Below are 12,355 nucleotides of genomic sequence, written 5' to 3'. Positions count from 1 at the left end.
TGGCAGGCGGAGTCTTAACCACTGCACCACCAGGGAAGCCCCAGAAGAGAACTTAAAGATAACGTTAATACAAACTTCTCATTTTACAAGTGACCAGAGATCGTGTGATTTGCCAAATTGAATTGTTGATTACTAGCAGAACCAGGGCTAGAATCTATGCCTCCTCTCCAACTTCCTTCTGTTTTCCTTTAAACAGCAGAAACATAGAAAGCACCTGTTACAGGGGCACTGTATACTGGTAGTTGAGTGCAGGCTCTGATGTCAGACTACTCAAATTCAAATCTTAAATCTGCTATTTATTAGCTGTGTGGCCTTGGCCAAGTAACCTAACTGCTCTGAGCTTCAGTTTCCATATCTACAAAATAGAAGGCATAATTTTATATCTACTTCATAGAGTTGTTATAAGGATTAAATGAATTAATGTACTTAAAGCATGTAACAGTGCTTGGCACATAGTGACCAGAAATCTAAGTGATTGTTACTATTTAGCACATACTCTGCTAGCTGCTGATATAACAGAGATTAACAGAGGCCAGGGATTTTATCCACAGCTGTTTTTGTTTGGTCTGGAGTTTAATAAACCAAACCAAACCAAAACAACAGCAAAAAAAAAAAAATGCACTTGAGATAATGTTTACAAATCTGGTTATTTCACATAGAGATCTAAATTTCCAGTTTCTCTTGAAAACTGGAAGATTTGACATCTAGGCCAGAATTCTGATGTAGCAACAATTGGCTGGAGCTAAAAGCAGCTGCCCCACTTTAGTCCACACCACTCACATAATGTACATGCATGTACTCACATGCTTGCCCCCGAAATTGCATCCCAGAATAAGACAGTCCCTGTTCTCAAGGAATTCACATCCAATAGGTGAGATGCATCTGCTAAACAATTCACAATACAGTTTGACAGAAACAAGTACAAAGTTGCAAAGTACAAAGTATAGTAGCAACCTGAAGGAACAGGAGTGTGTACTGAATGGTGGAGGTGCTGCTGGTGATGAACGTTGTCAGGAAAGTGGCTTTGAAAAAAAGAGTGGAAGAGGGTTGCAGAGAGAATAGGATATGCAAAAACATTGAAATGGGAAACAATTTGTGTGTTTATCAATTGAGGAGTTCAGTTTTGGAGACTACAGTAAGAAGAGTAGGCTGACAAGTAGGCTGACACTAGATAATAAAAGCCCCATAATTTGGATCTAAGCCAAGAGATGGATAGCCCTTGAAATGTTTTCTGTCATTAAATTCCAAATCTAACTTTAATAAATTTATGCTTGGATACTCTTATCATTCTCTGTCAAATGTCTTTGGGCCTTGTGTTTGAGAAATGCTGTACAACCCACAATATTCTATGAAATCTCTGTCAATAGCAAATTGCCACTTCAGGAAGAAGCCCTGTCTTTATAATTGATAAAATACCGTTTTTAGGTTTGTCTGCAAGTAGTTTCCTCATCTGTAAAATGGGTATAATAATAGCAACTACCTCAGGGCTATTAAATTGAGAATTTAACTCAATATAACTCATTTAAAGAACTTACCAGGGTACCTGATATAGAGTAAAAGTGGTCAATTAGTATGTTATTATGATTATATTTAATGAGTTTTCCTTGTCTATCATCCCTACCATTGATAAAATATAACATTTCATTAAGTCAAATATGTATTTTTCTTTGAAAACTGAAGTTAAGATTGGTAGCATTTTCAGGCTGCAAATGGTAAAAAATAATGCAAAACATACTAGAGAAAAGTGCCAAGATAAAACTTCCTTTCCTTCCATATTATGGATTGCAAAAGTTTCAATAACAATTTAAAGACTTTTGTGCAACACAGAAAGTGCAAGTTGCCTGCAGAAATTAATTAAATAATAGTTTATTAGTAGTAAATAAAAGTGCTTAGGTAAAGAGACATTTCTCCAGTTCCCGTATCCTCAAAGAGGAGGAAAAAACCTCAGGCAAAAGACCTTTTCGTCTGACAGAAACATCTTGGATGGCCTGGGAGCTCAATCACTTGGCGGGAAAAGAATCAATACAGACCAAATTCTCACAATCTGTTTCTGTTTAGTTTATAAACTGCGATCGACTCTGGCAGTTTTCGTGCCTTGTGGGACTTGAAGTCCAGAGGGGAGAAGTGATCAGGACTGTTGAAGCTTGGAAGCTGGCGGCCCCTGCAGGTCTGAGCAGTAAGGACTACAACTCCCGACACATACCGCGAGGCCGCGCCGTAACTACCGGCAACCAACCGGACCCGAGCAGGACAAGCTCCAGCCCCAGGCTCGGAGGACTGCCTCCACCAATGGCAGAGCTCCCAGCGCAAAGCCTGTGGGTTAGGTTGTGAAGCTCCGGCGGGGGCGGGGAGGAGCCGAGGGGGTTCAGAAAAAGCTCGGCCGCTGGGTGGGTCGGGGCGTTCGGCGCGCCCTTCTCTGAAGCGGCGGTGGCCGGGCTGGGCGCCGGGAGTGGGAAGCGACGGCGCGGCTGGAAAATGCCAGTCCATTCCCGAGGGGATAAGAAGGAGACGAACCATCACGATGAGATGGAGGTGGACTACGCCGAAAACGAGGGGAGCAGCTCCGAGGACGAGGACACCGAGAGCTCGTCGGTCTCCGAGGATGGAGATAGCTCAGGTACGCGACCCAGCGGGCTGGGACCCCGAGTCCTCGCGCCAGGCTAGCGACAGGCCGCTCTCCGCACGCCGGGCAGCTGCGTCCTGCTGGGAGAACGGGGAGGAGAGAGAGGGAAGGGGCGGAGACTGGCTCCCAGCTCTCCCTGGCACCCGGACTGTTCGCTGGGCGCTGCCCGGCTCCTGGCTGGTCCCGGTTGGCGGGGCGGGGCAGGGCCCGGGCCTGGACTCGCCCAGCTCCCGTACGCTGCGCGGTCCTGCTCGCGGTCCGCCCCGCCCTTGGGAATCTCTGGGTAGTGCCCGGGGCTATCCGGAGCGAGGAATGTGCCGCATCTTGTCTGGGAGACCCTGCAAATGCCTCCTCTCCCCAGACCACCGACTTCTTATTTTGCACCTTTGCAACCCTTACTTGTCAACGTGGGTGGGTTGTCGGAGCCGAGGGTAGATTTGTATTGGCTTTTGGCTGGCTTAGAATTTTTTAATCTCAGCTTCCAAGTCAGCGTGTCAGCACTTGATATTAGTGCTCTTTCGAGGGGCTGACGTGGGAGCTGGACCGTTTACAGCATCTCTCTGCACTTGTCAGGACTAAGAAGAGCCTAACATCAGGGGTGATTGGGGATCTTCATATGCTTATAAATTGGCTGATTTTCGGCAACTTTGAAATTCTCCAAATCTTTTCTTTCCTGCAATCTTTTCTAACTTTGGGCTATTTTAGTTTTGTTTTTTCGGGGGGGAGGTGGGGTGGGGTAGAGGAGGGCAGGTTAACACCACAAGTGAATTTTTGCAAACTTTTAGTAATGGTTATTTAAAAAAAATGGAATTTGTGATTACCTGGATTCTTTTCCTTTTATCCATATGATGAAGATGAGACTTATTTCTTTGTCTTGTCCTGATTTTGGCCATGTGAAGCAAGGATTGATGACAAGTTGATGACAGTCTGTCAGCACCCTGACACCCTCTTTTCAGGTTTCCCTTTCAAAGGAAACCTCCATGGAAGTATGTAATTTCAGTCAATAAATCAACCACCCCAAAATAAGTATTTCTGAGTGACTTCCTTGTGCAGTACTGGGTTCCACTCATTGTGAGCTATAAATAGTTATAATCTGACTGCAATTAAAGAGCTGTCATAGGTCACCACTTGATTAAATTGCCAAACAAATGCTTAACTATAAACAATACTGTAGGAATTGAGGCAGAGGAAATCTTTTCAGTATAGGGTGGTCAGCAAAGGCTAGATGAAGAAGGTGGGGTTACCTAAATTACCTCGAAGAATGGGTAGAACTTGGATTGGAGTGGTAATGTTCAGGTGTTTCTATAGAACAGCGGTCCCCAAGCTTTTTGGAACCAGGGACTGGTTTCGTGGAAGATAATTTTTCCACGGACCGGGGAGGGGGGGATGGTTTAGGGATGATTCAAGCCCATTACATTTATTGTGCACTTTATTTCTGTTATTATTACATTGTAATATATAATGAAATAATTATACAACTCACTGTAATGCAGAGTCACTGGGAGCCCTGAACTTGTTTTCCTGCAACTAGATGGTCCCATCTGGGGGTGATGGGAGACAGTGACACCTGTAGTGTGTTGCTTATGTCCAGTTTACTCCGTGATCTCGTTTTGGCTGCTGTCACTGCAGAAAACCCTGCTTCATGAAGATAAGAGTTGGAAATGGAAGCAGGCTTTTCAGTGCTTTTGTGACAATTTCAGGATATTCCGCCTTGACTTCAATCCAGAACGTATGGAGATTTGAAGTTGTCTCAAACATACTTTTAAGGCCACCGTCATTTGCGATCTCAAGCAGTTGATCCTCTTCTAGCATTGACAAAGTCGATTTCACCTGGCTTATTCACAAATGGGTCGCGGATCCATTTCTTCCCAGTTTTGGGGTCTTTTGTGGTTGGAAAGTAATGTTCAACTCTTTAGAAAGCTGAGATAGGTGATCATGCACCAGCTGGGAGAAAGAAGACCCTGGTTCAGTCTCTTTCAAAATCTCTGCTAATGTTTGAAACATGTCAGAAATCCCAGTGTTCACTCGTCGCCCCCATAATTCCAGTTTGGCTCTGAATGCAGCCACTTTATCTGCTGACTCGAACACAGTTGTCGTTCTCCCCTGAAGTGACAGGTTGAGTTCGTTGAGCAGGTTGAATATGTCACACCAAGTAAGTTTTGCGACCCATTCTGTGTCACTGAAATGTGCTGCCATTGGTGAATGTTTTCCTAAAAGAAATCTCTGGAGCGGCTCTCATAACTCAAAAACTCTGGCCAGTGACCTACCTTTAGAAAGCCATCTCACTTCTGTGTATAAGAGAAGACGTGTGTCCGTCTCCTCACAGAGCTGCGTGAACAGACATGAGTTAAGGACATGTACTTTAATATGGTTGATAATTTTAATCATATCCTGAAAAATGTTGTTAAGTTCAGTTGACATTTTTTGGCTAGCCAGCATTTCTCTGTGGATGACACAGTGCGTAGACTCACATTCAAAAGCAACCTCTTTGACCCGAGTAGTGAAACCAGAAAGCCGTCCAGTCATGGCAGCCGCTCTGTCTATGCATATACTGACACAAAATGGCCAATTCAGTTTTCCTGTTATCATTCAAAGACTTGAATAGTTCTGCAGCTGTGGTATTGGTTGGCAACAAAAGTGCACATAACATATCCTCATGCACATCCTCCTGAAAAATGTATCGCACAAAAACAAGCATTGTTGCCTTGTTGTCAATATTGGTAGATTGATCAACCTGGATTGTGTACCACGGTGACTCATTAATCCTCTCTAACAATTGTGCCTTGATATCCTGTGGTATTTCGTCAATTCATCTAGTTACGGTGCTAGCCGGAAGAGGAACACGTGCCACCTTTTGAACTGCATTCTCTCCTAAAAGAGAGACAAATGTCCTTAGCAGCAAGCAGGATCGACTCTTCATCAATAGTAAAAGACTTCTTAGTTTTAGCAATACGTTTAGCCACTAAGAATGATGCTCTTAGTGCAGGCACATTTGGTGAAGTGGTGGCCTTCAGTAATTGCTTCTGTTCTTCGTGTTCACGTCGTTTTCTTTTGAAAAACTCCAAAGGCTTGTCTTTTAATGCAGGGTGCTTGGTGTCCATGTTGTGAAGCAGTTTTTAAGGTTTTATGGCTTCATTGGATAGCCGGTCACCACATGTTATACAAAGTGGGCTTGGAAAATGTAAATCACCTGTTGCAACGAACCTGTAATTTAAGTAGGACTCTTGGTATTTTCTTTTAAACCCAGCTTTCTTTTTGTTGGTAGTCTTAGAGTCTTCTGCTGTCTCATCATTGGGTCTTTCCCCCTTTTCAAAGAAGCTCTTCAGCGATATTTGTTCTTTACTCATTTTGGCTAGGGTTAGCTTGTGGGCTTACCAAAACTGTGACTGAGACAAGTGCACAGTGGGGGAAAGAAGCACGGATGGAAGTGGTAAATAAAATAATGGGTGGGCCATGTGCGGACTAAAATAAGTGTCGGATTCTGACTTAAAGCCTGCCACAAGATGCAGCTGTACAATTGAAGTACATCAACTCACTTGCCACTATAAAGCCTGCCATCAGATGCAGCTTAATTGTCACTTGCCACTCACTGATAGGGTTTTTTAAAAAAAATTTTAAAATTTTACTTATTTTTTGGCTGTGTTGGGTCTTCATTGCTGCATGCAGGCTTTCTCTAGTTGCGGCAAGTGGGGGCTATTCTTTATTGCAGTGCACGGGCTTCTCATTGCAGTGGCTTCTCTTGTTGCTGAGCACGGGCTCCAGGCGTGTGGGCTTCAGTAGTTGCAGCACTCGGCCTCAGTAGTTGTGGCATGTGGGACCTAGAGCATGCGGGCTTCAGTAGTTGCGATGTGTGGGCTCAGTAGTTGTGGCGTGCAGGCTCATTAGTTGTGGTGCATGGGCTTAGTTGCTCTGCAGCATGTGGGATCTTCCTGGACCAGGGATAGAACCCATGTCCCCTGCATTGACAGGTGGGTTCTTAACCACTGTGCCACCAGGGAAGTCCCACTGACAGGGTTTTGATATGAGTCTGCAAGCAATTGATTTATTATGGTCTCTGTGCAAACTTATCTGCTAATGATAATCTGTATTTGCAGCGCTCCCCAGTGCTAGCATCACTGCCTCAGCTCCACCTCAGATCATCAGGCATTAGATTCTCATAAGGAGTGCGTATTCTAGATCCCTTGCATGCGCAGTTCACAGTAGGGTTTGTGGTCCTATGAGAATCTAATGCCGCTGCTGATCTGACAGGAGGTGGAGCTCAGGTGGTAATGCGAGCGATGGGGAGTGGCTATAAAGACAGATGAAGTTCTGCTTGCTCGCCTGCTGCCCACCTCCTGCTGTGGGGACCGGTTCCTAATGTGGTACCAGTCCATGGCCCCGGGGGTTGGGGACCCCTGCTATAGAAGGAGGAATATAAGAAAAAGTGCAAAGGCCAGATCGTAAGGCTTATTCAAAAAAGTGAGAAAACCAGTTTGGTTGGGAGAAGGATTTGAGCTAGAAAAGGAAAAGATATAGATGTGAAAGATTTCAAAAAAAGCAGATAGTGGGATTGATCACTACAAGTTTAAGAGTCAAGGTAAGAAGAAAAACCCAGATACAAGGAGAATGGTGGTAGCATGAACAGAAATAGACAAGTAAAAGATTTGAGATGAAGGTGGAGGATAGAGTATTACAAACATGTTGTTTTTGAGGTCCTGTTGGTGTATTTAAGTCAGAGTGCCCAACTGATAGGTAGAAATGTGGCATTGGGACCTGCCTGGTATGGGAAGCATAATTTGGAAGTCATCTTCCTAGTCATGAAAATAGGTGAGATTTCAAAAGTGAGGAATACAGAGAAAGAACATCTATACTATATGTGAATACATTTCCTAGATCTGTAAAACATTTTATCTTCAAGTGTTCTTTGTTTTTTTTGTAATTTTAATTTTTATGGGAGCTAGAATCTCGCAATATGACATCTATTTACTAAAATTCTGCCTCTCTAATTTTTATGTTGACCCTTGTGATTTTTCACTGTTTTTTATTCTATCCCAGAAAATAATGAACAACTTAATTTGTGAAAAATGTAACAATAATTTGAACTACAAGTCAAATTTTTTAAGTGCAAAGAAATTATTTAAATAAACTTTGCAGTTTTGCATGTTGTGAAAGCATTTCTTTTCTACCATATGTCTTGCATGTTAAATTTCCACAGTTTTATTCTTCTCCAGCCTTGGTACTGGGCCGGTCCTAAGGCTACAGAAAAACTATCCAGAGATATTGGGGAGTGAGTCGTCTTGAGGGACCACGTTTTAAATAGCCAAGGAATAAGCTATTAGGAGCCAGAAATAATTTTAATCTGTTTCAGAAGAGTTAAAAAAAATTGTATACTTCCTCACTATTGGAAGATAACTGAACATGATTTAACTCTTTCTCATAGTTTGACCTTTATTTGATGATGATCAATATGCACATCATTTTGAGCTTCTGTTATTGTCAACTGTATGTGATGTAAAAATAGAAGATATGAAATATAGGACAGAGCTGGTAACTAACAGTTGCTTTCCTTGAAAAGTTTGCTTGTTTTTCTCCTCATTTTCCTCTTTCGCACTGACTGACAGTAATTTGGGGAGAGGGATCAATGGGAATATAAGAGTAGGAGACCAAGATATTCTGTGGTAAACATAATGAGATTAGTCTTCTTTTTTATTTGAATCGCAAATCATCTTTGTGAGCAGTGCTGAAAGAAGAATTCCATAAGTGTTTTTGAGCAATATTAACCTTTAAAGGACATAATCATCTTGGTGCTTAAGTTCTCGTGATTTGGTGGAAAACAGACCAAAAGTGGGTTAATTACTTCATAGTCACAGTTTAATGTCGGCCCTTTAAAATGATTTAAAAATGAATAAAAATAAGAAGGTCTAGACACTGTTATAGTTTTAATTCATCTGTATTTTAGGTTAAAATCTATAGTGGAAATTATTTTTGGTAAATATGTATTTTAAGGCTGAATGTAGGCCTTGCATATCTAACTTCATATTTCAGTGTTTTTCTTTTTTTTTTTTACCATTTGAATTAACATTCAGATATATTTGGAACATAAAATTAATTTTATCTTTGATATTTGCCTTTTACTAACAGAAATGGATGATGAAGACTGTGAAAGAAGAAGAATGGAATGTTTAGATGAAATGTCCAATCTTGAAAAACAGTTTACCGATCTCAAGGATCAGTAAGTAGTGACTTCAGAAGGTCATTGTCACCGAATCTTAACCTTGTCACGTGTACAGTAGCATGAGAGAAATTATATTCACTCTAAACTATTTTCCTTTTCGTGTTTTATGGGACCGACTGATCTGAAAAAGGCTTTGGCTATTGTTTGCCTGCTGAAGGCCTCATTAACTAATCAAGGGTTTTGAGGCTGTTTTTGGGGGGGATATAATAAGATTTTTATGTGGGGTTGGTAATGAAAATGTTTTCCTGGGTTGTTGCACCCTTGATTCTAATCTGCTTCATTTATTCCTTTGTTAAATAATTGGATAAAGATAGCATTTTAAAATTGTGAGAATAAGAGAGATATTTCCCAAAGATGGCATAGTGATTTTTGTTTATATCTTAACATTGGGTAATATATACATTACGTGTTTTCACACGCATTATTTAGTTTGCTTCTCTGTAAGGTTGGGAGATAGATAGTCTTATCTCTAATTTACCCATGAGAAGATTGATGCTCAGAGAGGTTAAGTGATTTGTTCATAGTTCTTCAGAAAGTGATAAATTAAGCCAGGCTTTCTGCCTCCTAGTGCAGAAAGTGCTGTGGTGTCCCTTCCACTAAGGCACATTACTTTGGAGGAACTGTAGTGGAATAGAAAGAGCATAGGCTCTGAATCCAGGCTTTCTGGACAGATTTCAAAGGTATAATAAGAGATTCGTTATTATCTACTGTAAAGATTGAATGAGCAGTCTGTAAAATTCTCAGCCATTTGTCTGGCATGTAGTGCATGTTTATTAGATATTATTTTTTTCCCCCTGCTTATAATGCCAGAACTCTTATGTAAAGTTGGTAACGCAAGAATGGGCCCCAGTGATTTGAGAGAACAGAATAGATGCAGATGCAGATTAAAAAAAAATCTTAAAGGTGAGCTTTCAGTTTGGAACTTGCTGGCAAGGTTATGGGGCAAGCTACATTTTAGGAATTGTAAATGAAAGAGAGAAAGACACCTTAACTTATTCAGAAGCTGGCTCTTCAGTTTATGAATCCTTCGTGATTTTGCTGCTTATTCCTTTTCTTCTACTTCTTCCCTAGAGAGGCCCAAAGAAGAGATGAAAACCCATTTAATATCTGAAATTGCCAGACTAAAATAAGACAGGTTTGGTTACCATATGAATCCTGCTGGATTTATGCCATTTCTGGTCTTAACTTTCACTGGTATTAGAGATGAATATATAGATAATGTTCCCTGCTAGTGCAACAAATTAATATAAGCAATCCAAAATAATCCAAAGTTTAAAATTGTGGCTTTAAAAAACATGATATTTTCTTATTCTAAAGATTTACATTATTAATTTGAAATTAAAATTAGTTTGGATCCCCAGGAATCCATTATTTGGGCAACATGGAGAGTTCATTCAGTTCATTTGGGATCATTCTGGAAAAGAGGAAGCAAATTTGTATTTTTGTATTTTAGCACAAGTAATCCGTGAGTGAATAATTCTTAAACAATTATTTAAGATACACCTATTGAGCTTTTAAAGTGCCTTTTATGGTTATCCAAGACATGAAAATTGCTGTAAAGCGCTAGTATAATATATTACGTAGGAGAACTTTGCATCTAGTGAGTCATTTGGACTAATCTTGTTCACCTTGGGGCAGGCAATTGTCTTGATTATTACTTTCTCATGGCTCACTATGACCACCAGCCAGTTCCCCCTACCAGCTTTATTCATTTCTGAAAGTGTTAAAAGTAGACCCATTACCACTATTTAATAGGATTCTTTCTCAAGGAATTGGAATCTAGAAATATGTTTTAGAAAAGAAAAATCTTGGCACCAGGTTTATAATTATTTTTTTGTCTTGCCCCATTGCTTTGTGTTTTATTTTTATTTTGTCACACTGTGTATCTCTGTAAGCTGTCTCAAATCCTCTTTGGCAGAGGTGGGAAATATAATAATAATAGTAATAATAATAATAGTAGTAATAAATACCCTGCTTTGCCTGTTCTGCTACTACAGGGCACAGTAGCACTCCATTCCTAAGGCAGAAAATCCACAATTTGCAGTTTGTAAAGTGGTGGAAGGTGAGTTCTTCCACCTCCTTAAAAAGATAGAGGAACTTGTGCCATCCAAGTTTCCATTCATTTCAGCGTTCAACATCCAACAAACGTTAATTGAGCTTCTATTCTGCGAATAGTATTGTGGTTGCTGCTGAGGGACTCATGATCCTTGCCTTTGATGAGTTTATACTTGGATTCCAAGGCTGTAGAAATTATACTGATTTTGAGGAATCTATTCTTTTAAAAGTGAGCTAATTGAATATCGTTCATTCACATATCCTCTTCATTCAAGATGTTCACCTATTCAGGATACCTTATCAGTATTTTGTATGAGTTTGATTTTCAGGGGCAGTCATCTTTTTTATCAGATTTTTAGCATTTTGCCTAAAGTTGTATTTATAACTTCAAAAACTATAAGTATCATGTTGTACTTTTCTGACTTTACACATTGTATGTTGCATTTTAGAAAAATTTAACCCAGATGTGATAACGTATTATTTTGGCAGTTAATTCAGATAATTTTTCCCTTTTTGTTTAAAAAAAAGAATAGTTATTGTATTAACACTCAAATTTGCTTTATTCCTTTAGAATCATTGTATAAATCTCTATGCTAATTATAATGGCCAATAGTAGACAATTAATATTAGTTGCCTTAATTGTATTGGTTTATATTTTCAAGAGGAAAGAGTGGAATTTTATATGAAAGCCAGGTATCATCATGTTTTCAATAGCCAACTGCTATTTATACGAACACCTACAAGCATAAGCAGTGGTTTCTTTTGGAAGTTACTAGATGCCATCCTTGTGATGTATATGACATATTCTTCACCTATGATGAAGTAATAAATGGCAAAAAAATTGCCTTAAATTGTTTGCTTTGAAACTTTAGGATGCCCTTGAAATGCCACAAAGCCAGGGTTAGAAGTGCCTTTCATAAAGAATGACAATTTAAACATTTTCCTGTTAAAAAAGAGTTAGTTCTGTCCTGCAGGATTATTGCTAAAAATAAACATTGAGTTGTCTCACATACTGTCTTTGATAATCAAGCTAAAGGTATTGGGATGACAGCTGGTAAATTAGGAGTATTTGTATGTGGACTCATAAATAGAGCAACAGGGATTCCTTGCCCCACTTTTCACTCCCCCATCTATTGAGCAACTCATTGTTATATCTTCTTCATTTGCAGTCTAGAAGAACTGAGTATGCCAGATCACAAGTTCTCTAGCCATTGGTTTTACCTTCATCACTCTACTTCTTCTTTGTTCTTTTAAAAATCAAGTAGGCTGAATATTGTAATACTGACTGCTTTTCAGGAAACTCGGAGAGGAGACAGGGAATTATTTATTTTTGAAAACTAGTAATGCCTGTATCTAAATTATTCAAAATGATTTTTTTTTAAACTCAGTGTTTATTTGACCTTTTCTCTTAGAATTGATTTATTCTGCAGTTAAAACAAAAACATCTAGAGTGACCAAAAGTG

The 12,355-nt window shown here is 39.9% G+C and overlaps 1 protein-coding gene across 1 annotated transcript in view; it reads left to right on the top strand.

Moving 5' to 3' along the window:
* Positions 1-1,883: 1,883 nt before the first annotated feature.
* Positions 1,884-12,355, top strand: part of BRMS1L (BRMS1 like transcriptional repressor) — a 40,276-nt gene continuing 29,804 nt past the window's right edge. The window contains exons 1-2 of the mRNA XM_082648819.1: positions 1,884-2,617; positions 8,744-8,834. Of these exons, the coding sequence (XP_082504945.1) occupies positions 2,476-2,617; positions 8,744-8,834 (233 nt within the window). The 5' untranslated portion in view covers positions 1,884-2,475. The remainder of the gene's footprint in view (positions 2,618-8,743; positions 8,835-12,355) is intronic.

Source organism: Grampus griseus (assembly GCF_964374135.1).
Source record: "Grampus griseus genome assembly, chromosome: 2".
NCBI lineage: Eukaryota > Metazoa > Chordata > Mammalia > Artiodactyla > Delphinidae > Grampus > Grampus griseus.
This window is presented reverse-complemented; position numbering and strand designations above follow the sequence as displayed.